Consider the following 27,945-nt stretch of genomic DNA (forward strand, 5'->3'; position numbering starts at 1 on the left):
CTTGGGAGACTGAGACACTTAGGAGGCTGAGTGCCAGGAGTTCCAGGCTAGCCTGAGCTACATAGCAACTTCCAAGCTAAGCAGAGCTGCATTGCAAGACCCCGTCTCAAAGAACCAAAGCAAAGAAATAAAAGCAGCCACTCAGCAGTCATTTCTCCGGATTAAGTATGTTCAGTTGCTCTCGTTTTCTCTCCTGTTAAGTGACTTCCCGGCCTTCCCAGCTCACAGCGGACTTGCAAGCACCCAAAGAGCCGGGACTGGGGACGCCGGGTCCCGGTGCGCGCGCACCAATTTGAACGCCCCGTGAGCGGGCGCAGGGCTCGGAGCGCTGGCCAATAGGCGTGCGCGCGCCTCTCCGGGATGGCTGCGGACCAATCACAGTCCTTTCTTGGACGGGGGTGGAGTCATTTCAACGGCCTCCGGCCTCAGCGTGGACCCGGCAGACGCCCCCGGTGGCAAGCGGAGCTGAGCTGCTGAGGAGCGCTGCGTTTGCGGCTGGAGAGAGCGTACCCCGCGGTCACAGGGAGTCTGTGACCCCCGTTTCTACCCGAGCCGCCCGGGGAGGAGCACCGCGCGGAGAGAGATCCGCTCTGTGCGTTCCAAAGCCGCGTCGCCGTCCTCCCTCCAGCATCTGCCACCTCGCCAGGTTCTCTTCGTTGATTATTTACCGCAGGCCTGGGGGACGAAACAAAACGCCAGCGCTCCGGAATCTGAGGTGAATCAGTCGTACGGGCTGCAGATTTATGAAGAAGCACAGAGGGTGGAAAGACTGGGGTGCGCTACTGCAGAGATGGAATTGTCCTTTGCTGTGGACGCACACCTAGGTGTGAAAGAATTTTGTGAATAGTCCGTGCAGTGTACGCGTACGTTTGTGGGAAGTAATTACTGGAAAAGAGGCCAAAAACACCAGTTTAAAAAAAAAAAAAATTAGCCGGGCGGTGGTGGCGCACGCCTTTAATCCTAGCACTCGGGAGGCAGAGCCAAGCGGATCTCTGTGAGTTCGAGGCCAGCCTGGGCTACCAAGTGAGTTCCAGGAAAGGCGCAAAGCTACACAGAGAAACCCTGTCTCGAAAAACCGAAAAAAAAAAAAAAAAAAAAACCAGACAAAAAATTATATGGGCGGTGGTGGCGCACGACTTTAATCCCAGCATTCGGGAGGCAGAGACAGGCGGATCTCTGTGAGTTCGAGGCCAGCCTGGTCTCCAAAGCGAGTTCCAGGAAAGGCGCAAAGCTACACAGAGAAACCCTGTCTCGAAAAAAAAAAAAATTAAAACACGCCGGGCAGTGGTGGCGCACGCCTTTAATCATAGCACTTGGGAGGCAGAGGCAGGTGGATCTCAGTGAGTTAAGGTCAGCCTGGTCTACAGAGTGAGTTCCAGGGCAACCAGGACTGTTACACAGAGAAACCCTGTCTCGAAAACAACAAACAAACAAACAAAAAGAAAAAATTAAAACACCTGTTGGAGCTAGAGTGTAAGGAACTTTTTTTTTATGGTTATTTGGGAATTTTGTTTAGCTGTTTTTGAGACAGGTATCGCTGTAACCCAGGCTGGCCTGGAACAGACTTCCTGCCCAGGCACCTCCAGCTATTCCACCAAGCCATGGCTCTGTAAAGAACCTTTATATTCAGGAAATACACGGTAACAGATGGCTTTTAAGCCAAAGGACTTTTTAAAAAATTTTATTTACTTTTATTCATGTGGATGAGTGTTTGTCTGCATGTATGTATGTGCACCACGTGCCCACAGAGGCCAGAAGAGTGTGTTGGATCTCCTGGAACTGGAGTTACTGACAGTTATAAGCTGTCATGTGGGTGTTGGGAATTGAACCTGGGTCCTCTGAAAGAGCAGCCAGTGCTCTTAACAGCTAAACTCTCTCTCCAGCTCTCAGAGGACTTTGTATATCCAAGTTGTGTTAACATGAAGAGTCTGGTTGCTTCTTTGAGAGAACTTGCCTTTTTTTTTTTTCTTTTTTGGTTTTTCGAAACAGGGTTTCTCTGTGTAGCTTTGCGCCTTTCCTGGAACTGGCTCTGTAACCCAGGCTGGCCTGGAACTCACAGAGATCCGCCTGCCTCTGCCTCCCAAGTGCTGGGATTAAAGGCGTGTGCCACCACCACCTGGCTCCTTAATTTTTTTTTTCATTCTAATCCAATTAGCATGCTTTTTCACTGTGTTCTCTTTTTCTACAAAGATACAGTTTATAATTGTAGATAGAGTTTTATTGTAATTGATTGTCAAAAGCCAACTTTGAGGAGACTATTCTATCCCACTGTGGACTACTGGATTGAAATCAAGTTGTCAGACCTATGCAGCAAGCACCTTTACCCGCTGACCTGTTTTGCCAGTCCCCCATATTTGGAAGGTTTTTGTTTTGTTTTGTTTTACTGAAAATAGTTCTTCACATTTACTGTATAAACTGGCAATGCTTCATTGGGCTTAAAATGATAGAGGCTGGGCTTGGTGGTACATGCCTTTAATCCCAGCACTCAGAGGCAGGCTGATCTCTTGAGTTCAAGGACAGCCAGGGCTAAAAAAAGAAAAAAAAAAAAAGCCAATGATAGAATTAAGATACAAAAGAGTGTAACTCAAGAGTGAAATCAAGTTAGTCTGAGGTTTTCCTGTTGTATGTCTAGGGAGTCAGAGGACCGGTTACTTTTATTTTTACTTAGTGTGTATACATGTTTTGCATATATGCACTTATTTTCAGCACATGCATGCCCGTTGGGTTTGAGGTTATGGATGGTGGTAAGCCACCATGTGGGTGCTGGGAATCAAACCCGGGTCCTCTGTGGAAGCAACAAGTGCTCTTAATCACTGAACTACTCCTATCCAGTTTTCCATCACTCCCGTCCACCATCTGTCCCCCTACCCACACCCCCCTTGTTTTATTTGAGACTGGATCTTTTATGTATCCCTAGCTGGTCTGGAACTTGTCTTATAGACCAAGCTGGTATGGAATTTCAGTAATCCTCCTGCCTCTGTCTCCCAAGCAATAAGATTACAGATCTCTGTCACCACAACTAGCTAAACTATTTTTTTAAGTTGCTGAAGAGGTATCTTTTTTGGCATTAAATAATTTAATTTTTGTATATATGATCAATACAAATTTTTATTTTCATTCTTATTACATTTATTCTGCGCGCATGCGCGCATGTGTGTACCATAGCATATGTGAGAAGATCAGAGGATAACTTATAAAAGTTATTTTTCTCTTCTCTTTCCCCCAACCAAGTGCTGAGATTATACTTATTGCACTACCACACCCCACTTTTTGTGTGGGTTCTTGAATTAAACTCAGGTCCTCAAAATATATGTCAAGCATTTTACCAACTGAACTGTCTCCCTCACTTGGATATTCTTTTTAAGCGCACATAGGACATGCTGAGCAAGCCCCAACAATTTTAAAGGATATGAATAACAGGTTAGAAACGGTTAACACGACTGGGTGTGATGGCACATGCCTGTGATTTCTAGCATATGGGGTGCTGAGGCAGAAGGATATGGAACCAGCATGGGCTATATACATAGAGACTTCTAGGCCAGCCTGGAATATCAAGGATAGAAGAATGTTCTTTATATCACAGTTTCGGGGGATGAAATATAAATTGGAAAGCATATAGCCTTACATGTTTACATTTAAAGAGAAAATTTGAAAACTGATGATATAGTCCAGTTGGTAGAGTACTTGCCAAATATCCATCTCTATTGCCATATAAATTGGATATGGTGATATACACCAGTAATCTCGACACTTAGAGAGGGGGATCAGAAGTTCAAAGTCATCCTCAGCTACATAGCAAGTTTTAAACAGCTTGGGATACATGAGGTTCTGTCTCAAAACAATGAGAGAATGAGGTGGGTGACTGGGGAGTTACCTGAAAAGGAGGAAAATGATCTTAATCTGAAAAAGAAAACTAAGAAAGTACAGAGATGTCAGTGATAAAGATAGGAACAGAAACTGTTGGCATTAAAATACATTTCAACAGAGAAGTATTTAATGTTTTTTCTAAAGATGAATAGAATTGATACATGCCTGGAAAAAATAAGGAAAGGCAAAGAAGATGGTCTAGCCCAGGTTAGTCTCAAACTCCTATCTCAGGCTCCCAAATGCTAGGATCACAAGTAAATGTCATCTAGATTTGTTTGGCTAAACAGTATTTTTTTAATAAGTAATTTTAAAATGAGCATTAAATAAATTATTTAAAATTTATCATCTGGAGGGTCTCACTTTGTAGCTCTAGATGGCCTGGTACGTCTTGTGTAGACTAGGTTACCTCAAACTCAGAGATCTATCAGCTTCTGCCTCCTGAGCACTGAGATTAAAGGTGTGCACCATCATGCTTTGTAGAAAATTTTAATTTGTCAAAATTGGTTGAAAACTTGAATAATTCTTTTTGTTTTGTTTTGTTTTTCGAGACACAGTTTCTCTGTGGAACTCTGGAGCCTTTCCTGGAACTTACTCTGTAACCCAGGCTGGCCTTGAACTCACAGAGATTCGCCTGGCTCTGCCTCCCGAGTGCTGGGATTAAAGGCATGCACCACCACCACCCGCAACTTTCAATATTTTTAAATGGGTCTAAATTAAAATTTAATTTTCTCAAAAAGTTAACACCAGGACAAGATGTAATTTTGCCAAACAACCATTTCCTAGACTATCAATATATTAAATGTGACAATATTCCCTAACTCATTTTAGGAGACTAGCATAGCATAGCAAACTGGTAAGGAGAAAATTAGAAGAAAATGATGTGCCAATTGAATCCTTGAGTGCAGTGTTGAAAGCTTTCCCTTTGAGACTGGAAATCAGAAAAGAATATCAGGTATCAGTTCTAGTCAAGATGGGAGTTATCTACAAAACGGAAGACAGGAAATGAATTAGAACTAAACTTACATGGATGTTACTATTAGAATTACCATCTCTCTTCTTAACCTCAAGTGGATTCAACTTCAGAATTAAGGTTTTAGTTAAAATCAACTATGTTTATGTATACTAGTAAGGAATAAGTAAAAAATAGAGGGATTTTTGTTTTGAGATAGGGTGAGATGGTTAATATTGTCATCTTAATTATAGGATCTAGAATCAGCTAGGAGACAGACCTTGGGCATGTCTATAAGGGCATTTCTGGATTGGTTAATTGAGGTGAGAAGACCAACCATAAATATGGGTGGATCATTCTGTGGACGGGGGTCCCAGGCACTGAGGTGCGTGCCAGCTTTTATGTCTGCTTCCTGACTATGGAAGCAGGAGCAGGGTGACCAGCTGCCTCCTGTTCCTGCAGAGGTGCACTCCCCACCGCCCTGGACCGTATCCTCACGCTGTGAGCCAAAATACACACTTCCTTTTCTTGAGTTGCTGTTGTCTGGTGTTCTGACACAGCAAGGGAAAAGTTCCTAAGACAGAGGATCGCACACATCGCCCAGGCTGACCTCAGACCCAGAGTAATCCTCCTACTTCACTTTGCTTAGTGCTCTAATTACAAGTGTGACGGACCACACAGGACTAGAACATAGCATTGTTTGTTTGAGACAGGGTCTCATATACCCAACACTGGCCTCAGACTACCTAGCCCAGGATGGGCTTCCTGCCTCAGCCTCCCAATTATTGAGATTATAGATGTGTGCCAGCCATGCCCAGCCTAATATGTGCGATACTTACTTGATGATTGTTCTGCTATGTAGCCTTCTCCCACCCCTCACACATACCTTTAGTAGTGCAGGGTCTTGCTCATACTAGGCAAGTGTTCTACATCCCCAGCCTCTGAACTAAAAACAATTTAAATAAAAGATGAAAAATAAGCTGTAGTAACTGGAACAGTGCGTTTTGATTCAGAATATTCCAGATGTGAGTGGAACAAATTTAGAAGACTCAAAACAGATCCACACGTGTTTGGAAATGAATTCATGGTAATATTAGAAGGGTGGAGTTTCCTTTTTTTTTCTTTTTTTAAATAATGCTTTTTAAATTGGTTATTTTTGGGGGGATTAAAATTGGATCTTCTACCTCTTACTAAGCACAAAAAAACAATTACTGGTAACTGAAAGATTTAAATATAAATATCAAAATTTTATTTTTAATTTATGTGTTTGGATGTTTTTCCTGAATGTGTGGCTGTGTACCACATGCATGCCTGGTGCCCAAGGTGTTAGAGATGGTTGTGAGCTGCCACATGGGTGCTAGAAACCAAACCCAGGTCCTCTGGCAAAGCAACAAGTGACTATAGCCCATGAGCCATCTCGCCAGCCCAAAAGTTATGTTTTTTAAACTTAAAGAATATGTAGGAAAATATCTTCAAATGTGAGAGTATGGAAATTTTTTTAAATAGATGAACATTAAGAGTATATTCATGCCGGGTGGTGGTGGTGCATGCCTTTAATCCCAGCACTCAGGAGGCAGAGGCAGGCGGATCTCTGTGAGTTCGAGGCCAGCCTGGTCTGCAGAGCGAGATCCAGGAAAGGTGCAAAGCTACACAGAGAAACCCTGTCTCAACAAACCAGAAGAAAAAAAAAAAAGAATATATTCATAAGCCAGGTGGTGGTGGTGGTGGTGGTGGTGGTGGTGGTGGTGCACACCTTTAATCCCAGCACTCCAGAGGCAGAGGCAGGCAGATCTCTGAGTTCCAGAACAGCCAGAGCTACATACAAAGAAACCCTGTCTCAAAAAAAACAAACAAGAAAAAAAAAAAATTCATTAGCTGGACCTGGTGTAGGCTGAGGTAGGAAAATCACAGGTTTAAGGGTCTCCTAAAGTGAGCTTAAGATCAGCCTGGGCAACTAAGGCTCAAAATTAAAAACAAACAAAAGGCTGAGTACAACTTATGAACTCTTGGTTCAGACCCCAGCACTGCAAGGAAAAGAAAGATGTGTTCATCTAATTTGTAGCAAAATAAGCTATAACGTGTGAGTTTATATTTGTAATGTAATCAAAATAATGGTGTCCTTTAGGTGGTTACTAGTTGAGTGGATGTGTTTGGATGTTATTTTAGGTGAGAGAGACTGAGCATATTTGGATGTTGATGACAGAGAAAGATTAGAGTGAGGTGGGTTAATTGATAGAGTGAGTTCCCTGAAGAATTAGGGAACTGTAGAGTCCATAATACACGGAGAGAACGTCGGACACTGAACTAGCCTACAAGTGTCTCCGAATGTTGGCTGCATTCTCGCTCACACACGGCATATAGACTGCGTACAGCTACCCAGTCCCTCTCTGCCCAGGCATGCTTAGGATACATTTGAGAGCAGAGTTAGACCCAGGCTCTATCCTCATGACTTTATACTTTATTCATGGAAGCAGACATTCATTTTAAACTTTTTAAATTATTATTATTATTATTATTATTATTATTATTTGTAAAAGTTCATGCAGAAATGGAAAAGTCAGGCTCCCTTTGTGACAAGAAAGCACTAAGAATCTGTTCCTCATTAAACTGAAGCCGTGCTGAAAATGCTGGTCTTTGTGGCCGTTTCATGGTTGCTTCTTTTCTTTTCCAGTACACCCCCACAAGCCGTTCGTGTGGAGCAGTGAACTGTTCGTGCTTCCTTTTACTTGAGATCATGCAGAGAGCTTCACGGCTGAAGAAAGAACTGCATATGTTAGCTGTAGACCCTCCCCCAGGCATCACATGCTGGCAGGAAAAGGACCAAGTGGATGATTTGCGAGCTCGTAGGTATCCTATCAGGCCTGTGATGGTGGCTGTGGCCTTGTTGGAGATTGTCCTAAGATGCACCCGTTGGTATAGTTGAACGTAAGGAGTGGGAAGGGGAAGGCCCGCCATCTTTCTTTCTTAGTTGGTCTGCTTTTCATAAGGTCTTTGACTGCTTCTGTCTTTGACTGGTGTGTGACGAAGGTCGTCATCTGACATTAGTGGCACATGTCTAATCCCAGGATTCTGGAGGCTGAGGCAAGAGAGAGAGGATGGCTTCAAGTTTGAAGCTACCTAGGCTCCAGACTGAGATCTTGTCTCAGTAAAGATTTTGTTGTGGGTTGAAGGGCGGGGACAGTGAGATGACTGTGAGTAAGGGCATTTGCCACCAAGCCTAACAACTCAAACTTCATCTCTAGGATCCATCTCCTTGTGGAAGGAGAGAACCAACTCCTGTAAGTTGTCCTCTGACCTCCATGTACATGCCGTGGCATTGTGTGTACACACACAAAAGAATTGTTTGTTTGTTTGTTAAAACAAGCAGGTTTAAGTATTAGCTGTGCAGCAGTGTTTGAGGCGGGGTAGCAGACAGGAGACACTGCATGGAGACTCAGTTAAAGCCCTAATTGAATTACTGTCCTACACCCAGTTCCTTTTTTTTTTTCTAATCACGGGCACATGTGTACAGGTGCCTGAAGGAGCCAGAAGAGGGCATCAGATCCTCTTGAGTTGGAGTTACAGGCACTAGTCGTAACTGACTGCTAGAGTGAGAGTCTCATGTAGCCCAGGTTGGCCTCAAACTTGCTATATAACCAAGGATGACCTTGACTTTCTAACTCCCCCAACCCCCACCCCCACCCCCGTCTCCACCTCTGGAGTACTAAAATTTCAACCTATGCCAGCATTTGGGGTTCATTTATTGTTTCTTGTTGAATTTAGGGATTTATGTACGCTAGGCAAGCACTCTACTGAGTTATATCCTCAACTCTCCGAATGGTTAATTCAGATCATCTGGTTCCCTTTTAACTTTTCTTCCTTCCTTTCTTTTCTCAAGAAATATTAGGTGGAGCCAACACACCTTATGAGAAAGGTGTTTTCACGCTGGAAGTTATCCTTCCTGACAGGTGAGTACGAGTTAGAGTCAGCTTCTGTGGTAGGGTGCAGCCATTGGAAGACAGAACAGAATAGTATTTAGAGCATTAGTGTGTTATCCTAGTCATACATGACTTGATGTGCTAAGTTGTTTTTGTCTCTCCAGAGTTTGGTTTCCTTCTCTAAAATAATGGACTAATCATAACTGATCTCCACCCCTCCAAAAATTGTGGTGAATATATATTTTATATAACATAAAATTGACTCTTGTAAACATTAAGCATACATTTTCATACTGTTGTGCAACTATTACTATTATCTCCAGAACTTTCTCATCTTCCCAACTGTAACTTCAGACCCGTTAAAAATCCACCCCGAGTCCTCCCTGACACCAACACTTGGCGACCACTGTTGTGTTCTCCGCCTCAAGGTTAGGCCCTTCAGTCAAGTCTCCGGTCAGCTCTGTGTGGAGACTGAAGAAGGAGAAATGAGTATCTTAACTATTGAAACTGGACACCTGTCTACCAGGTTGGGTCCTGGCCAAGCTTGTCACACCCTGAAGAGTAGCTGAATTGTGTCACACATCAATTCTGAAAATAGACTGGGAATTTTGGAAGGTTTGTGTGTCACTAAGGAGATATGATAACTGAATGTAATGTGTAAGTCTAGTTGGAGCTTGTTTGTAAAGCACAGCTGTAAAAATATTTGGAGACTGGAGAGGCATCTCCAGTGGCCGCGCTCACAGAGGATCTAGGTTCAGTTCTCAGCACTCACATGGCAGCTCACAACCACCTATAACCCCAGTTCCAGGGGATCCTACATCCTCCACTGGCCTCTGAGTACCAGGCATGTACATGGTGTACAGGCACACATATGTGCAGGCAATCACACAGATAAAAATAAATAAATCCTTTTTTATGATAACTAGGGAATTACTTTTAAAAATGTTTTACAGATATAATGGTACTGCAGTAGGACAGTGTCCTTACTTTTAGGAGACACTTGGTAGTGTTAGAAAGTGGTGGGTTCCCGAATGTTTTCTGTACCATTATTTCAACGTTTTAATTGTTGGTGATTTGGGAAAGATTTGCCTTCCAAATGCTGTTTTTCTGACATGTTTCTGATTCCGTCATTATTTTATATAGCTACTAGTGACCAAGAAACTATTTAAAATGTAGAATGAGCCCTCACCCCTGAGGTGCTAATAAAATGATAACAGTTGGTAGCTCCCGGGGAATGGAGAGTCAGTTTTCTTGAAGGCCTCTCATAGGTTAACCATCCCCTGGTGGATGGCTCCACACCCACGAGTATATGGGCAGTTAATTGGATTTGGCAAGTTATATTTAAAAAAATAAATTAAGGCCCAGTATGGTGGTGCATGCCTGTAATCACTTCCTGTTCCTATACATTCACAGGTACCCATTTGAACCACCACAGATCAGATTTCTGACTCCAATTTATCATCCAAACATTGATTCTAATGGAAGGATTTGTCTAGATGTTCTCAAATTGCCACCAAAAGTGAGTAGGGGTTAAAGAATTGACTCTTTAGAGAGTACCAACAGTTTTCTTGGCACTTGAAAGAGGGAAGCAGGAGGATCAGGAATTAAAAGGTCATCCTTGCCAGTCGGCAATGGAGCACGCCTTTAATCCAAGCACTCAGGAGACAGAGGCAGGTGGATCTCTGAGTTTGAAACCAGCCTGGTCTACAGAGCGAGTTCTAGGCAGGCTCCAAAGCTAAACCCTGTCATGCTTAATGATATAGCAAGCTCAAAACCAGCCTGGATTACATGAAAACCCTGACTCAGACACACACACACACACACACGTACAGTTTCACATTCTTTATCTTTTGAGACTGTGTCATATAGCCAAGGATGGCCTTAAACTCCTGGTCCTCCTGCCTCTACCTCATAAGTGCTGAGATTACTGGCATGACTCACCATGCCTGGCTCAATGCCACATTCTAATACAAAACCAATTGTTCATTTGTATATAGGGTGCATGGAGACCATCCCTCAACATCGCTACTGTATTGACCTCTATTCAGCTGCTCATGGCAGAACCCAATCCTGATGACCCACTAATGGCTGACATTGTACGTATCCCCATTTCATCGGTAGCATATAGCCTCCTTTATCTGTACCTCTAATACTTCAGCAGCTGAAGTTTATCAAAGCATATCACTGTTTCTCTGTTTTAACTCTGATTTCATTTCAGTCCTCAGAATTTAAATATAATAAGATAGCTTTTCTCAAGAATGCCAGGCAGTGGACAGAGACTCATGCAAGACAGAAACAAAAGGTATGATATTTGCTATTACTAGTTCAATTATTGTATCTATGCAGAGAGGAAGGGCTAGTGAGCTTCCCATCCTTGACTGGGGCACTAATAAAATTGATAACAGTTGACAGCTGATAGCTCTGGGGGTGGAGGATTACTTTTCTCGAAGGCCTCTCATAGGTGAACCATGCTCTGGTGGGTGGCTCCACACCCATGAGTATATGGGTAGTACAAATTGGACTTGGTGGGTTATATTTCAAAACAAATAAAACAAAAACATTCTAAGACCCAGTATGGTGGTACATGCTTTTAATCTCAGCACTTAGGAGTCAGAGGCAGGCAGATCTCTTGTGAGTTTGAGGCCAGCTTGAGCTGCATAGTGAGTACATAGTAAGTTCCAGGCCAGCCAGGAATACATAATGAGATCCTGTCTCAAAAAAATTTTTTAATTAAAAATAAAAAGAGGGCACAATGTTGGAGAAAGATGGGGGATGGATCTGGGAGGAATTCGGGGGAGAAGTAGGGAGTAAATATCATCAAAACGCATTGTATGGAATTCTCAAAGAATTAATAAAATATATTATTTACACATGTACACATATGTATGTATCTATACATGTTATATATAGTGTATGCCAGGGGCTGGGGAGACATCTTAGTGGTTAAGAGGGCATAATCCTCTTTTGAGGACCCTAATTCAGCAGCCAGCATCCCTGTCAGGAGGCTCACAACTGCCTGTATCTCCAGCTCTTAGGGATCTGACACTCTCTTCTGGATTCCACAGGTACTTGCACTCACATGTGCAGAAACCCACACACATAGGCACATAATTAAAAATAAATATATCTTTTAAAAATATATACATAGATTTGTATCCCAGATCAAGCACTTATAAATAAACATAGAGTACATGTCTAAATAATATTTATTAAATTTTCTAAATTCATGCTATACTCTAGAACAGCTAGTTGGATTCTTTCTCCTGTTGTGACCATCTAAAAATTAGTCAGCAAAATGCTTAGATGCTCAACTAACAGTTGGCCCAGTTCCTGAGAGTTGTCATCCGTTGGCAACACTAGAGGGCAGGCAGGCAGCATCCGCTTGATGTTTTTATGTTCTTGTGAGTAGCAGGGATAGAGGGAAGGGGACTCATTCATTTTTGTTCTGATCTGTCATTTTTAATATTTTTATAAATTGAGCCAGAGACTAGTTACAAAAACAGTGAGAAAGTAGGGTTATGAGGGAAAGTTTTATTTCTTATGGGACCATTCATGGAAAGGGGGGTGTTCAAGTTGATAGAGTGCTTTGTTTATTGTTTTGTTTTTTGTTTTTGAGGCAGGATTCATATAGCCCTAGCTGACTTGAACTTACTGTGTAGTCCAGACTAGCCTGAAACTTTTGTAGTTCTCTTACCTTAGCCTCTCAATTGTTATAGGCATACATCATTATGTCTAGTTTTTTTAATTGATAAAGTTTGAAGTGAAAAAATAAAGTAAGAAAAATTGATGAAGATGCTTTTGGAGGAAATGCATGCACACTAAAATCTTAAAGAATATCAGGAAATGGCACTACAGAGCTTTGCCTTTTTTTCCCCATTAACATTAGTGCGAATGTTGTGATCACTCCTTTCTCCTTTTAGGCTGATGAAGAGGTGCTAGAAGACTCCTCAGAGGTCGGTGACTCTGAGGAAGGCAACTGCACACAGAAAAGGAAAGCCAGGCCACTAGGAGGCATAGATAAGAAATTTCACCCCGATGTTCAGAGAGTTTTTCCCGGTCCCTCTTAGTTAATGGAGTCTGTGACAAGGTGGTCTCTTTTGCTTGCTTTTCTTGAATGTTTTTCTTTGTGTTTGATGACATAATGTTTGTATCCTTATAAAAGACCTTGTATGTTTACACATTGTGCTATGCAGTGATTCTTTAAGGATACTTTGTTTTATTTATCTTGTACATATGTATTTTGAAAACTTTTAAACTTGAAAAATAAATAATAATGTTAAGTATGTGTTTATCCTAAATGTGTGTCTGGGAGTGAACTGGTTGTAGTGCTATGTGATCAGAATGTTAAAATATTTTGTCAGCTTACCATCACTAGAGACACAGAATGTTTGAATAGATGAAAATAGCTGTTAAAAATCATTACCCTCAGGCCATGGGGAGTGTAGCCTTTCAGAAGCCTTAACACTGGGGAATAAGGTGGTGTACACTTTGTCAGTGTGTAATTGTTTTCAGCTTTCACTTTGTGATTTATATAACTGGTTGGAATTACTGTAGTGTAACTTTCATTTCTTCAACCTCAGATGCACGGAGGAGTGTCCCTGCCTCCCAAGTACTGGAATTATCGGCATATACCACCATGCATGACCCATAACAAATATTATTCTGAATAATTAGTTGCCAAACTTAAATCCCCTTTGTGATTTCATAATACACTTGTCTTATGGTGGATTTGGGATGTTAACTGGCCAGTTAACCTCCCAATCCTGTTATCCAGTTAAATGATAGAGAGGGCATATTAGAATATAAGTCAGTTAGTAGCTGTACTGTGTGAGAGACTTTGAGGAATGTAGAGGCTGGAGCTGCCTAGACAGAAAGACTCTGTATGTCTGTCTCTGTATCCCAGTGTAGCAGTGATGGTTTTATACACAAGGGAGATGCCACATACATACAGTGCATCTGTGAGTAAGTGTGTTCTGCATCTGCTGTGAAGGGTGTTCTTACACTGTCACTCAGTAGCAATCTGCTGCTGTTCATGTGCTGGACTCATACAAAGAAGATAAATGTGGATTTATCTACTTCATTAGTGACAGGTTGTATTTACTGGAAAATGTAAATTTCTAACTTCTACAGATTTATTTTTCAGTGCTGGGATTGAACTTAGGGCCTTGCATATGGCAAGCAGAAGCTGTATTGCTGAGTTAGATCACCTATCTTTACAAAATTCTTTTTTAAAAATATTTAATTATATGTACACGTGTTTGTGCATGGGTGGGTGGGTGTGCACCTGATGCATGCAGGAACCCAAAAGGCATCAGATCCCCTGGAACTGGAGTTACAGATGGTTGTGAACTGCTGTGTGAGTGCTGGGAACCCAAACCACGTCCTCCTCAAGTGCAGTAAATACTCAACCACTGAGCCATCTCTCCAGCCCCCCTTACCGAATGAACCCACTTCTCAGAGTCAGTTCCTAATCTCTTTTTAAAGTCTAGGAATTAATTTTATCCCAGATTTGTGTCTTAACTCATTAGGCGGACTTAGAATTCCTAGATAACCATTGATATGTCAATTGGGGGTTTTCAGCAGTGAGTGAGAGCAGACTGGCAATGAGGAAATCCATTGCCTTCCTAAATGGAAAGGAGTAGGGTAAGTGGATTGGTGGCTTCAGAGGCCCAGCAATTTCGTGAAGGTCATGGCCACTCTGCTTTGCATACATACTATCAGCTCTCTCTGTGGTTGTTCATCCTTAAAGTTCTCTGAGGTGAATGCCAACAGCAGTCATTCTTTCTTATTCAAATCCAGCAGGCCCTGGAGCTCGACTTTCCATGGGCGACCTTAAGAGAAGTCCCTGTGCCAGGGAAATGCTCAGTGCTGCTTGGTTCAGGCTAAACCAGATGCAAAAGTGACTTGAGCAGAGCAAGACTCCCCGCACACTAATTTATCACCTAGACTAGTCAGCTCCGCCAGTTCCCTCACTCCCACTGCCAACGTTCTAGTGGAAGCTGCCATCACCTGTCACCTGCACTGGAGCCATCACCTTCAAGTTTCCTTGCCGCTCACTCTTACTCTGTGGTGCTCTCAGCTGCGAGAACAATCTCTTGACAATTAGAAGTCGATTTGGCTTCCTCCCTCCTGAGACCCTCCAAGTGGCTTCCACTTGCAATGAAGATAACAACAAAAAACTAGTCTCCTTCCCTGACCCGTAAGACCCTTCGTGCTTTATCCTCATTGCCCCCTTCCCGCTTGTACACCTCCTGCATCTGCCATGATAGTCTCAACTCAAATGCAGCCTCACTTGTCATCCAGTCTAAAGCAGCCCTAGAGCCTCAGGTACTCTCTGGCCCATAACCCGTCACTCAACTGGTTTTCTTCATAGCTTAACTAAGAGGATGTTTGTGTCTATGGTCTGGCTCCATGCACTGGGGAGAGAGTGGCTACAAGGACTTCTCACAAAAAAATAGAGCCGAAGGTAGTCATCTATCCATCCATCTCTTTCAAGATTACAGAGGACTTGGGCTAGGGAAGAGAAGTAACATGTCCAAAGATTAGAAAAGTCCAAATTCCTCCTCAGTCAGGGAAGGATGGGAAAGTGGCTGAAAACATGGATGAAGTCAAGACCTAGTTACTACTTAGGAGGTGGAGACAGGAGGATCAGTAGTTCAGAGTTATCCTAGGCTACACATCAAATTTGAGGCCAGCTTCAAGGCCGGCTACAGGACCTTGTCTTTTTATTATTATTATTATTATTTAAATTTTAGAAGTTTAATGATTTTTTTTTTTTTTGGTTTTTTCGAGACAGGGTTTCTCTGTGTAGCTTTGCGCCTTTCCTGGAACTCACTTGGTAGCCCAGGCTGGCCTCAAACTCACAGAGATCCGCCTGGCTCTGCCTCCCGAGTGCTGGGATTAAAGGCGTGCACCACCGCCCGGCTTTTTTTTTTTTTTTTTTTTTTTTGGTTTTTCAAGACAGGGTTTCTCTGTGTAGCTTTGCGCCTTTCCTGGGACTCACTTGGTAGCCCAGGCTGGCCTCAAACTCACAGAGATCCGCCTGCCTCTGCCTCCCGAGTGCTGGGATTAAAGGCGTGCGCCACCACCGCCCGGCCGATTTTTTTTTTTTTTTTAAGGAGAAAAAGAAAAGCCAGTTCCAGCTCTGATGGGTACTGCTTACTAATTGTGTGCTCTTAATATTAGACCTTCCTTTTTGGGTTTTGTTTCTGTAAAATAGCCACATTGTGGTAGTTAACTCAGAGTGTTGTGAGCATGGAATGAAACAATGCTTGTAAAGCATCCTGCATGGGGCACAGCAAAGTTGACATTTGTAGAGTTCTTGCAGGGGGGTGGAGACAGTGATCCAGCCATAGGTGAGCCCTGAGGAACTGCCATGTCCTCAGCCTCCTTGCCAGTCTGCTTTGTTCCTGGGACAACCAAACTGAGCAGTGTTTTCAACTCCAAACCCCTAATTAAAGAGGAGAGATGACATCCATGACTGATCATATAAACATTGCAGATTCCAAGTTCCTCTCTCCTGCTGCCCCCCACCCAGTCCCCCTCTTCACCTCTCCCCACAAGCTATCTAAATAAGAACAGATTTTACCACCCACCTTGTGGGCAGACAGCTGAGCCTAGGACCAGCTATTTATCCTTCGGCTGCTTCGGGAATTCAACACATACAAATAAAGTTCCTTTTCCAGCCAAGTGTGTATTTTTCCATCAGCGTGTGGCCCCCCTGCCCAGGTTGTCTTGTTTAGGTTGGGGTGGCCTAAAGGGAAGGAAGGACAGGGTGGGCGTGTGGGGGTGTGGTTTTAGAACCTGCTCCCAGGATAACTGGCTGCAGGGCAGCTTGCAATCCAGGCCTGTGCAGGGCTGCCATCGAAAGCCAGTCGAGGCGGAGCAATGGACACAGACGAGCTACGTGCAGGAACAACACATTCCACTTTGCTGCTTGGCAAGTGTTGCTCCTGCCTCTTGCCATGCCCCCCTTACCCCGGGGAGTGGCCGTCCCTCTCTCTAACAAATAGTTTATATCAGAGATGACAGTCTAACCCAATGTCTTTCATCCTCCCCACCCGACTCCAGGGCTTTACCCTTTCATGTCCTTGTTTTTCTTGATTTTATTTTCCTGACACCACATCCCACTAGACTGTCCCCTCCCTACTGTTGCCTGCCATGCTCGCTTAGGACCCTGAGATGATTTAATTTGGACAAGGAGCGCCTCTCCAAGCAACTTCCCTCAGACCTCCCACCAAAAGCACCCATAAAACCTCAACCTAGGCTTGAGTTCTCCATCTCCAGATTTCTACTAGGTGGAGAGTCATTGTCAGGTATTAGCTCTTTACACAAAAATCTGATCTTTCCGGTAACCTCCAGCATTTCGGCGCGATCGTTCTCATTTTGATGATAATGCAACAGGGAGGCTAAAACCCAAGGACAGTGGATGCTCCCTACACTTTCTCCTGATGCTGACATTCAGCAGCTGTGCAGTTCTGACGCTAACTGCGAAATCCAAACCGGGCAGTGCCCAGTGGTTCTCACCTGCTCTTTCCATTCTCCCCAAGCCCCTGCTTCAGCATCCTCTCACCTTAAGTTGCTCCCTAGGGGTTCCCACCTAGCCCCGTGTCCATATGATAGCTGTCCTGACTAGTTTTATGTCAACTTGACACAAGCTAGAGTCATCAGAGAGGAGGGAGCCTCATTTGATAAAATGCCTCCATGAGGTTGGGCTGTAGGCAAGCCTGTGAGGCATTTTCTTAATCAGTGATTGATGTGGGAGGGCTCAGCCCATTGTGGGAGGTGCCATCCCCTAGGTTGGTGGTCCTGGATTCTATAAGAAAGCAGGCTGAGCAAGCTAGTAAGCAGCAACCCTCCATGGCCTCTGCATTAGCTCCTGCCTCCAGGTTCTTATCCTGTCTGAGTTCCTGTCCTGACTTCCTTCAACATTGGGCTACAATATGGAAGCATAAGCCAAATAAACCCTTTCCTCCCCATCCTACTTTTGGTCATGGTGTTTCATCACAGCAATAGCAGCTGTAACTAAGACAATAGTCTATCCAACAGTCCTTCTGACAATCCTCCTTGGCCACCAAAACTCCATTCAATAGATGCCTCTACTACCCTAAGGGTGCTAAGAAACAAGTTCACTTCTGGGTTTGGGTAGAGGGTAACACAGGAGGGACTTGTTAAAAAGACTCTTTGGCCTCTTTCCATGCAAGTGCCAAAAATACACACACACACACACACACACACACACAAATTATCACTGCTTTTTAGGTGTAGCTAGTACAGATCCTCCAATGATGTTGTCAGGATTCACTGTTCTCCAAGAGCCAAGATAGACACCAGGGCCTGTGCAACCTGCCAGCCCAGCAGCTCCAGGGACAGTATTTCTTATCACACCAACGTTCTTGAATCTTACTGGAAGATATGGCTGTGAGTCCTCCTTTGGCTAATCAGTGAAGCCAAAGACAGTGCTGATAAAGCCCAGATCAAATTCCCACCTGTGAAAACTGGAGTGAATGGAACCACAGTTGTCAGAAGGAAGTGAATACTGGGCAGGAAACATCTAAAGAAACTGGTGACTAGAGTGGCATCATTTCAACCATGCTAGCCAGGAGAGGAGGGCCAGAGACTCAAACCTTTAACCTTGCCTTCTAAATAATCTGTGCACAGTGTTTTCTCCTTTTTAAGATTGATTTTATATGTATGACTGTGTGCCTGCTGACCTCATAGGCCAGAAGAAGACACTGAATCCCAGGAGCTGGAATTATGGGTGTTTGTGGGCTGCCATGGTCACGCTGGGAACCGAACCCAAGGCCTCGGTAAGAACATCAAGTGCTTTGAGCTTTGAGCTGTCTCTTTAGTCCCTCGCTCTATCTTGTAAATCCGAAGGACATCTCTAAAAGTCATGACACAGACCTGGAAAATGGAGAGTCAGAGTGACAGTTCTTAGAAACGGTTCTAATTCAGACAATAATACAGGAGCTGGTGGCGAGGCTCGATGCTTAAAGGCATGTGCCACCAAGCCTGACAACTGAGCTTGGTACCCAAGGTCCATGCGATGGAAGGAGAGAACTGGCTCCCTCAGCTTGTCCTCTGACCTCCACATAAGCTCTGTCATAATGTGTGTCTACACACACACACACAAATAGAGATGGAGATGGAGATGGGGGAGGGGAGGGGAGAAATAAGACTATAAATGAATTAGTTCAGACATAAGGTTCTCTGCTGTTCTGTATTCTTTGCTTCTCCTGGACAAATTGAGGAACAATTATTAAGGATGTACTTAATTTGACTCTTTAAAAAATGTTTTTAAGACGTTGGACTCCTGATCCTCCTGCCTTGTATCCCGAGCGCCAGGATTCCATCCACACACCATACACTTCAAACTCACTTTTATTCTTTCCCTCTCAACAGAAAGTAACCAAGCATTCTTTTCTCTGTTAGATCCTGTGAAAAAGACCGAGGATACAGTAAGTGAGAGCAATAGGCTCTCTTCAGGGACTCTGATCCTGCCTCATGGTGCCAGGCCTCAGCTTTTCCCCATGACCCCTTTAATTCTGGGTTTTCTACCTCAACTGAGGCTGAGGCTGCACCTTTACCAGTAGCTTCTCTCAGTGCCAAGCCTCAGCTGCTCTCCATGACCCCTTCCTGCTTTCAAAACCAGCTAGCTGGGAGACTCTTGGCTGCCCACATGGGATGCAGGCTTGGACTGCTCTGGACCACATGTGCTGACTCTGAAGAAATGTTCCCAGAAAATTTCACCTTAATGATGCTGCTTTCTCTTTCTTCTCCTTCTTCTCCTTCTCCTCCTTCTCCTTCTTCTCCTCCTCCTTCTCCTTCTTCTCCTTCTCTTTTTCCTCCTTTTTTTTTTTTTCCTCCGAGACAGTGTTTCTCTGTGTAGCTTTGGTACCTGTCCTGGATCTCACTCTTAGACCAGGCTGTCCTTGAACTCACAGAGACCAGCCTAGCTCTGCCTTCCGAGTGCTGGGATTAAAGGCATGCGCCACCACTGCCCGGCAATGCTGCTCTCTTCTTAATCACAGCTAATTTCTTGGCCTCAGGTAGCTAGCCTTGCCTGTCCAGTAAAGCAAAGGTTTCATTTGCATACACGAACAGCCCTGAAAGTCTTTACTTCCCTTTGAAAGTTCACAATCCTTGTATCCATCATCCACATTGCTCCCATCGTTCTTATCTCCCAGCCCCCCACAACAGCTCATTAAACTCTGAGCACTCAGTGGCTTTTCTTGCCCAGAGTGGGAACCATTGCTACAATCTCCCCCAAACAACATGTCCAGGGCTGTCACAGCAATAGTCCATGGTCTGGGTGCCAATTTCTGTCTTAGTTTGCTTTCTGTTACAAGGATGAGATACTGACTAAAAGCAACAAGAGAAAAAGGGGGTTTATTCAGCTTACATGTCCTGATCACAGTCTATCACTGAAGGAGGACAAGGCAGGAACCAGAGCAGAGCAGGAACCTAGAGGCAGCAACTGAAGCACTGACCATGGAGAGATGTTTCTTACTGGTTTGCTCTCCATGGCTTGCTCGGATTTCGTTTTTAAAATTGTTTTATGTGTATGGATATTTTGATTGCATGTAAGTTTATGTACCACGTATACTTGGTGCCCTCAGAGGCCAGAAGAGGGCATCCGATTCCCTGGGACTGGAGTTATAAGAGGTTGTGAGCTACCATGTGGGTGCTGGAAATTGAACCTGTGTCCTCTGGAAGAGCAGTTAGTATTCTTAACCAATGAGCCAGCTCTCCAGCTCCCAGCTAGCTTTCTAATACCTCCCAGGACCACCTGCCCAGGGTGACAACTCCATAGGGTTGGGCCTTCCATCATCAGTCATTAATTAAGAAAGTGCCCCTACAGGGACGTTTTATTGGCCCGCAGAGGCCAATCTTATGGAAGCATTTTTTTTTTCAATTGAGAAACTGAGGTTCCCTCTTCCCAGATGACTGCAACTTGTGTTAACTTGACAAAAAAAAAAAAAAAAAACTAACCAGCACATAATGGATATAAACTGCTGCGAAAAAATGAAAAGGCTTTATTGATATTTGAAATAAATTGTTTTTTTTTTTTTAAAAAAGAAGAAGCATTCTTGTGGTATTCTACAAGAAAGAAATAAATACTAAATACATACATTTAAAAAAAAATACAGATTGAAAAATTTTGAGCTAGGAATCTGACTGACTAGTAGAGCATTTGCCTAGCATGCAGAAGGCCACTAGTCACTCACCAGTATTACAAAAAGGTGGTGGTGGGAATACTAGAAACGTAGCTCAGTTGATAGAATGTTAGCCTAGTGGGTTTAATGCTCAGGGTTTGGCCCCCAGCACTGCATACATTGAATATGGAGACACGTGCCTGTAATTCTGGCACTGGGGAGGTAACCACAGGAGGATCAGAAGCTCAAGGTCATCCTCTGCTAGACAGCAAGTCTGAGGCCCGTCTGAGCTGCAATGAGACTCTCATGCATTCACATGCCTGCATGTGTTATGCATGGCCATTCTGGAAGGGCGAGACGTGACAACGGTGGTAACCAGTGAAGGCTTGGGAAGAGGAACAGAGAGGGGAGACAGCGAATCATGTCAATGGAATACTTGCTCAAAAACTAGATTAAACCTTTTAAACAAAAGAAAGAAGGGAGCAGTTGGCCGTGGTTGCAAAGCAGATAGATGGAAAAAACGGGCCTCTAGAGAACAGAGCATGCTCTTGGTGGGCATGAGCAACTAATGCCAGAAACCCACTGGCTGAAAACCAGAACCATCTCCACCAGAACAGCCTCAGGTTTTAGATAAAAAGCCCCACCAAGCCAGGACTCTTTCTGGTCTTGAGTTTGCTTAGACGCTCAGATTCTGCACTGCAAGGGACACATTTACTGGCGTTAACTTCACATTTTTCCTCTTAGCCAAGTCTAACAAGGCTGAGAAATGGGCTTCCCTGTAGGTGAGAAGGATGAGGGATTTGGGATATTCCCTTCAAAAAGAACAGAGGACAGGTGATGATGAAGACATCATTTGTGTTCTCAGAAGGGAATCAGGATTCTGCATCAGCTAAAAAAAATAAACAACAACAACAACAACAACAAAACAAGTTGGAAAAATATTTAAATGTAGGAATGGAAGAAGAGGTAAATGGGGAGGAGGAGAAGGGCCTCTAGAACTAGGTCAGTGTCTTCATTTGCTTTCTATTGCTGTGATAACACACTGACCAAAACCAACTTGCAGAGGGGAAGGTTTATTTCAGCTTACAGTTTACAGACCATCATGAAAAGTCAGGGCAGGAACCTAGAGGCAGGGACTGAAGCAGAGACCATGGAGGATCACTGTTTAGTAGTTTGCTCCCCATGCTCACTCAACCTGCTTTCTTAAAAAACAAAAAACAAAACAAAACAAAACAAAAAACTCAGGTCCACCTGCCTAGGGGTAACATCCACCCCCAAGTTACTGGGTCCTCCCAAACCAAAAATCATAAAAATGCCCTACAGACTTGCCTGGAAGCATTTTCTCAATTGAGGTTCCTCTTCCGAGTTAACTCTGGTTTGTGTCAAGTTGGCAAAAAACTAACCAAGACAGCCAGGAAGACCCTGATACGTCGCTAGAACAGGCATCTTGTTCTCATGATGGCATGGTTCTGCCAACTTTCATCTCTTTCCCTTCCCCAGGAATGTCATCATACTCTGAAGCAAGGCTCCAGGGAAAGAAGAAAGTAGGTGGGGAAGTCCATCCACTAAAAAGAAAACAAGCTGATTCTTTGGGGAAAACCTCAGCAGTAGGCTGGGGCTGACGAGACTTCGGGCTCTGAGACCCAGGAAACCTAAGCTGCTCCCGGCTCTCTTTTGACTCTGTTCTGTCTGACCCAGTGCACACAAAGGACACTTCAGCCCACATGGCCAAAACTGGTTCTGATTCCTCCAAGTTATCAACACGAGCCTCCTCGACTGTGGTCTGAATGTCCCAGAACTCAGAAAGGGGGAGGGTAACTAGCTTGACCCTCTCAAAGGCACCCCACCTCTGTCACACCCATGCCCCCCACCAGGCAGCAGAAAGGAGGGGAAGGACACATGCGGTACTTCATCGGTGCTTTATTATACAGAAGAATCCGGATATTTACATCTTGACAATTTTTATATTTCACATGGCTGGGGAGGGCATGGGACTGGAACTCAGAAGGGATGGAGAGGTGATGGGTCATAGGTAGGAGAACTTGGTAACCCAGAGCAGAGGTAGTCGAGGGATTGGTGCTAGGAAGGTCGGGGTTCCTACTACCTCCTTCCATCCTGGCCCCGCAGGCCTTCTGCCTGTTGCCAGCTCTTCCCTCTTCTCCTCCATTACTCATTAAGCCTTTGCTCTTCCTGGAAAAGGGAGCCCAAAGGCTCGGGAGAGGTGGCCAAGAGGAAGAAGCTCTGCTAATTCATACTCTTCCATTTTTAGCTCTACATTTGTTTTTGGTTTTTCATTTGAGATGCTTAGCAAGCCAAGGTCTACCTTAAGTTCTCCCCAGTCTAAGATCATGGTTGGTACTAGCTAAGGGCACAGCACACAGAGCCCAAGGCAGTACATACCAAGTCTTGACAGTTTTACCTCTGGCATTTTAGCCCTGGAGTGGATTCTTTGACATGGACACTATTTGGAAGATTTTGTTAATGATGACAACAGAAGATTCAGGTGCTCTGAACAGTTTGATTTTCCATCCAGTGATGAGTCAAAGACACATGGTCATTCCTGTCAAATTAAATATGTAGAACAGAGACCTGAAAATTTGCTTAGGAGAAGATGTATGGTCTTCGACTAATCACAAAGAGAACCAAAGGAGTAACATACTGACTTGCTAGAAATTTAGTCCAAAACAAAACCCAAAGAAACTTTACTACTCAATCTTATTTGGGGGCAAATATACATGAACTAGTATTTTGGGTTTGTTTGTTTGAGACAGTCATGTAGCCCAGGCTAGCCTCAAACTCACTGTGTAGCTGAGGATGACCTTACCTCTCCATCTTTCAGCCTCCACATCCCACATGCTGAGATTACAGGTATGCACCACCACTCCTGGCTAGACGTTTTGAATGATAGTTTATAGAGGACATCTTCAACTCCCATATCCCTCGCCTCTTCTTTAATGGGAAAGTCCAGCTTTGGCTGATGCCCAGATCTTTAGAAGCAGTCAATAAGGCTACAACAGTGCCACACTAAAGCTTGCAGCCCCCAAGGACCGGCTCACTTTCATAGAAGACATCTTTAAGGAACACTTCCTATATTCCCTGACCACCAACTTATGGCCACTCCACTCTCCCTCAAGGCTGGATCCTTAACTCCAAAGGGACCAATGATCCCATAGTGGTGGTGGCAGAGAGAACAAAAATCTAGGGCAATTTTCTAGAAGTCAAGGCTCCCCCAATTAATACCAATTTTGCCATTCCTGGGGAATTGCAAAGAACTACCAAGTCTCAGGAAACAAAACAAAACAAACCTTTCCCCCACCAAGGGCTGTAGATCAGCCCTGGGGAGATAAAGAGATCTGACAATTGATAAATAAATGTGCCCTCGTTTAGTGAATGCCTGCTCTGAAACTGACCCCATCAGAGGACCCCGAGAAATTATAAAGTAAGCTTCTTCTGCTTTGGAGTTTTGAGAGTCCAGGGGCTACTCATTGAGTCACGTGGGATTTAGAAAAGCTTCACGATCCATGCATGGCCTCAGACTGATTCCTCCACCCCATTTGTTGACCTATGCCAGACTTTTTCCTGGGCACTGGGGGCAGAGGGAGACAGCAGAGAAGCTGTGGAAAGGTAGCCAGTAAACTTGGAGAAGGACCGTCTCAGCTTGTTTTAAAGGTGGGGTTCTTAGTAAGAGGGCTCGGCTAAGGGTCACAAGAAGATTCAAGCAGAGAATGGAGCTCCACTGGACCTCAGGATCCAGATTCAGTCTTCTCAATATAAATGATGTTGGGGGTTCCCAGAAGCAATCATCACCTATTACTGAGTCTTGGATTCCCCCTGCTTCTTACCTTCTCCCCCTGAGATCGAATTCTTGTGTTTGGAGTGTGGTGGGAGGCACTCCATAGTCCCTCAACTGCACTTGGGGAAACATAAGGTAAGGAAGATCATGAAGAGAGAAGCAGAAGGATCAATGGCCTGCTGGAGGCATCCAGGGGGCACAGATAGCTACAATACTCTCTAAAATGAAATACCCACAATACAAACATCCCTTCTCTTGGGCTGCCTACCGCTCCCAGAAACAGGATTGGGATGAGAAGAGAGGTCCAGACTGTGACAGGAGGCAAACAACATAAAACCATACAAAGGTACCATCGAGTTAGGGGAGCCCATAGAACTCCAGACTTCCCAGCATGTACTTTGCCAAAACCTGAGAATCCTGTCTTGCTGAGGGCAGAAATTTCATTGGTGCTTTGGTGGGTTGTGTGGTGTGGGAACACACACAAGGGTCTCTTTCTCCCTGCCCCACCTTATGGGGTTGAGGCAGGCTCCTCCAGGTCTCTGGCCTGGTAGGAAGACTAGGGTGGGCAGCAGAACATGAAGTCTGTTCTAGATGATGGAATCACCAGTCACCTCTGGCACTTCACCCCAGGTTGGCTTCTTAGGGGCTTTCAAGGAGGGTGGCATCTTGTGATGCCTCTGGGTAGCACTCCATGGTGTGAAGATGAGTCCCCTGGGAGAAAACCGTGCTAAGTTCTGTGAGATATTTATAAGTATTCCGCCAGGGGCAAACAGAAACCTATCATCAAATAATTAAGTTTAACTGCTACAGTAAATGAAAAGGTCCTAATTCTCAGTCACTAACTTGACCCCATGACTCTAAGAAAAGGACATAATATGCAATGTCTTCCAAAGCATATTTTAACAGGAAGCACTTTTGCATGGTAGAGGTCAAGATTAATGGATCACAACACATTTTATATCCTATCCACAAGTCATAGGGGAGACACTCCCGCGTCTTTGGTAGCTTTCGTCCATGCAGTCTCCCTGCTCACTGAGTGCTCACTGATCATGACCCTGTCCGATCCCCACTGCCTTCACGGTCTTTCACTTTCCTCCTTTCTCCTAAGCAAATTTCCCGGTCTCTTCTACGTACTGGGATTTGACAGGGAAGACCCAGGATGGAAGCGAAGCTGAAGAAGGCCAGGTCAAACCAAGAGCTGAAAGCACTCATTGGTTATGGCCATGGAGCCAGGGGCGGTTGGCCGTCCTGCCATGGAGTTTTAGTTGTATTCTCTTTTATATATAAGCAGCCATCATTGAGGGGCGGGGGGGGGAGGACAAACAGGGAGGGATATTTACAAGTGAGAGGCAAAGAGAGAGCCAGAAGGCCAGAAGACGCCGCTCGCTGCAGAGCCACGGCCGGCCAACGCGCTTCCCTCTGCCCTCAGAAGCAGTTCTCCGTTCATGGGAGGTTGTGGGTTCCCAAACTGGGTTCCATCGGGCTCTACAAAACGGGTTCCCTCCAGCCTGGGGGCCCCTGGCTGCTGGCGGGGGGAGAGGAGGGTCACCGAGGGGAAGCCGTAGGTCTCTAGCCCAGGAGGCTGCCCCGCCTCAGAAGCTTCCAGGATGAGATCCACATCGGAGAAAGCCACCAGGGCTTGGGTGGAGTCGCAGGAGCTCTTCTCCAGCTCACCGGCCGCCGCCGCCGCAGCATAGGCTAGGGGCCCCTTGGACGGAGGGCTGGGCCACAGCCTCCGAAGGTCATCCCGGAAGTGAGGGTTGAACAGCAGGTAGAGCAGCGGGTTGAGGCAGGCGGGCAGAGGCAGCACCACCAGAAGCACAGACTTGACGGCCTCGGGGGTGACGGGGAAGAGGCCCAGCATGGAGGCGAAGCTGAGGAAGGCCACGGGGCAGTAGAGGAGGCCATCGGTGAAGATGAGCCAGGCCACGTGCCGCACCATGGCGCAGTCCCACACGGCCTCCAAGTCGCCCCGCGGCAGGTCACAGTAGAGCTTGATGTAGGCGCCGGCCACGATCAGGAAGCAGAGGGAGTTCATCATCACCAGGGCCACGGCGAAGCCCAGGGCGGCCGGCCGGCCCTCGGGCGGGGCGTAGGGCAGGCAGAGCGGGGAGGCGCCGTACTCGCCCACCGAGGCCAGCGGCAGCGCGGCGGCCAGCCCCGCCAGCGCCAGGCACCCCAGTGCGCCTGCGCGGACGCTGCCCGGCGCCGGCGCCTTCCCGTAGGCCCGCACGCAGGTCACCGAGACGCTGCACTGCACGGCCGCCAGGGTGAGCAGCAGCACCGACGCCTCCGACCCCAGGACGGCCAGGAAGCCCGTAGCCTGGCAGCCCAGCCCCGTCTCCCAGCGGGCTCCGTACTCAGCGAACTGGCCGAAGGTCAAGGCGTCCACCGAGGCCAGGAGACCGCAGGAAATGCCCGTCAAGGCGTTGGCGCCTGCGATTGCACCTACCACGAGCTTGACCGGGGACAGCGGGCTGGGCCCGCCGGCAAAGACTGTCAGCAGCACCAGCCCGTTACAGAGCACCGAGAGCAGCACGATGGCCCACACCGCAAGGCGGATGCCCCAGCTCTCGAAGAGATGCTCGCAGGGCTTGAAGGGGCCTGCAAGGGAGGAGAGCAGATATAAGCCCAGAGCCGAGGCTGCCAGAACCCAGCTCACTGGCAAATGCCAGGCTTTATGCTTACACGACTCCTAGAGCAAGGGAGACTAACAGTAGAGAATTTCTGTCTCAGAATGGCAGTCTTGGTCTCCTAAGAAAACTCCAGGAATTAGGGGGAGAAACTGTGAAGACGCTGCAAAGAAAAGACACAGAAGTATAATGCATGGTACAGTGCAAACCCAGATCAGAGGAGATGCTAAGAAAAACCGTCTTTCCAAAGAAGCAAGATTTGGAGAGAGAGAAAAGGAACAGACTGGCATACAGGAGTGAAGAGAAGTGACGCTTTTGAATGAGAGAGGAGCTGTCCAGTCAACCGTTTATGACGGTGACTGCCTAAGCAATCACCGAAGTTTCTATGGTCGAGAAGTCCCGAGTAGACACAGGCTGGTTCTCCCTTGCTTGAAATACAGTGCATGCCCATCAGGCAATCAGTCCTTGGGAGACAGAGCACATAATGGAAATAGAGAAAAATTTGCCAAGTATAATAGTTCACACCTGTCATGCGGCACTCAGGGAGCCGAGGCAGGAAGATGATGAGTTTGAGGCCAGCCTGAGATGATAGCGAGGCCCTAACTTAAAAAAAGAAAAGAAAAACTAC

General features: G+C 45.4%; 2 protein-coding genes across 7 annotated transcripts in view; one reads left to right on the top strand and one right to left on the bottom strand.

Moving 5' to 3' along the window:
• The first annotated feature begins 399 nt into the window (after positions 1–399).
• On the top strand, positions 400–12,909 carry Ube2t (ubiquitin conjugating enzyme E2 T). 3 transcript variants are annotated; one of them, XM_042258191.2, is made up of 7 exons: positions 400–824; positions 7,488–7,659; positions 8,694–8,763; positions 10,147–10,252; positions 10,731–10,829; positions 10,952–11,035; positions 12,654–12,909. In XM_042258191.2, exons 2-7 carry the CDS (start codon positions 7,551–7,553, stop codon positions 12,798–12,800), a joined length of 615 nt encoding a protein of 204 aa, XP_042114125.1. In that variant the 5' UTR covers positions 400–824; positions 7,488–7,550; the 3' UTR covers positions 12,801–12,909. The 3 variants fall into 3 exon arrangements, with proteins under 3 accessions (XP_042114125.1, XP_006982515.1, XP_015856500.1); XM_006982453.4 differs by having other exon boundaries at positions 401–715; XM_016001014.3 differs by lacking the exon at positions 400–824 and having other exon boundaries at positions 7,492–7,663.
• A 9,886-nt stretch (positions 12,910–22,795) lies between these two features.
• The window catches only part of Lgr6 (leucine rich repeat containing G protein-coupled receptor 6), a 122,540-nt gene continuing 117,390 nt past the window's right edge, over positions 22,796–27,945 (bottom strand). For all 4 annotated transcript variants that reach the window (XM_042258196.2, XM_042258192.2, XM_006982452.4 and 1 more), the window contains one exon: positions 22,796–27,288. In XM_042258196.2, the coding sequence (XP_042114130.1) occupies positions 26,021–27,288 (1,268 nt within the window). In that variant the 3' untranslated portion in view covers positions 22,796–26,020. The remainder of the gene's footprint in view (positions 27,289–27,945) is intronic.

Source organism: Peromyscus maniculatus, chromosome 11 (assembly GCF_049852395.1).
Source record: "Peromyscus maniculatus bairdii isolate BWxNUB_F1_BW_parent chromosome 11, HU_Pman_BW_mat_3.1, whole genome shotgun sequence".
Taxonomy (NCBI): domain Eukaryota; kingdom Metazoa; phylum Chordata; class Mammalia; order Rodentia; family Cricetidae; genus Peromyscus; species Peromyscus maniculatus.

Excerpts from the sequence above, each read along its gene's own strand:
- Ube2t (XM_042258191.2), top strand. The coding sequence starts at position 7,551 with ATGCAGAGAGCTTCACGGCTGAAGAAAGAACTGCATATGTTAGCTGTA. Across the intron at positions 7,660-8,693 it reads AGTGGATGATTTGCGAGCTC|AAATATTAGGTGGAGCCAAC; the intron begins GTAGGTATCCTA and ends TCTTTTCTCAAG. Across the intron at positions 10,830-10,951 it reads ACCCACTAATGGCTGACATT|TCCTCAGAATTTAAATATAA; the intron begins GTACGTATCCCC and ends ATTTCATTTCAG.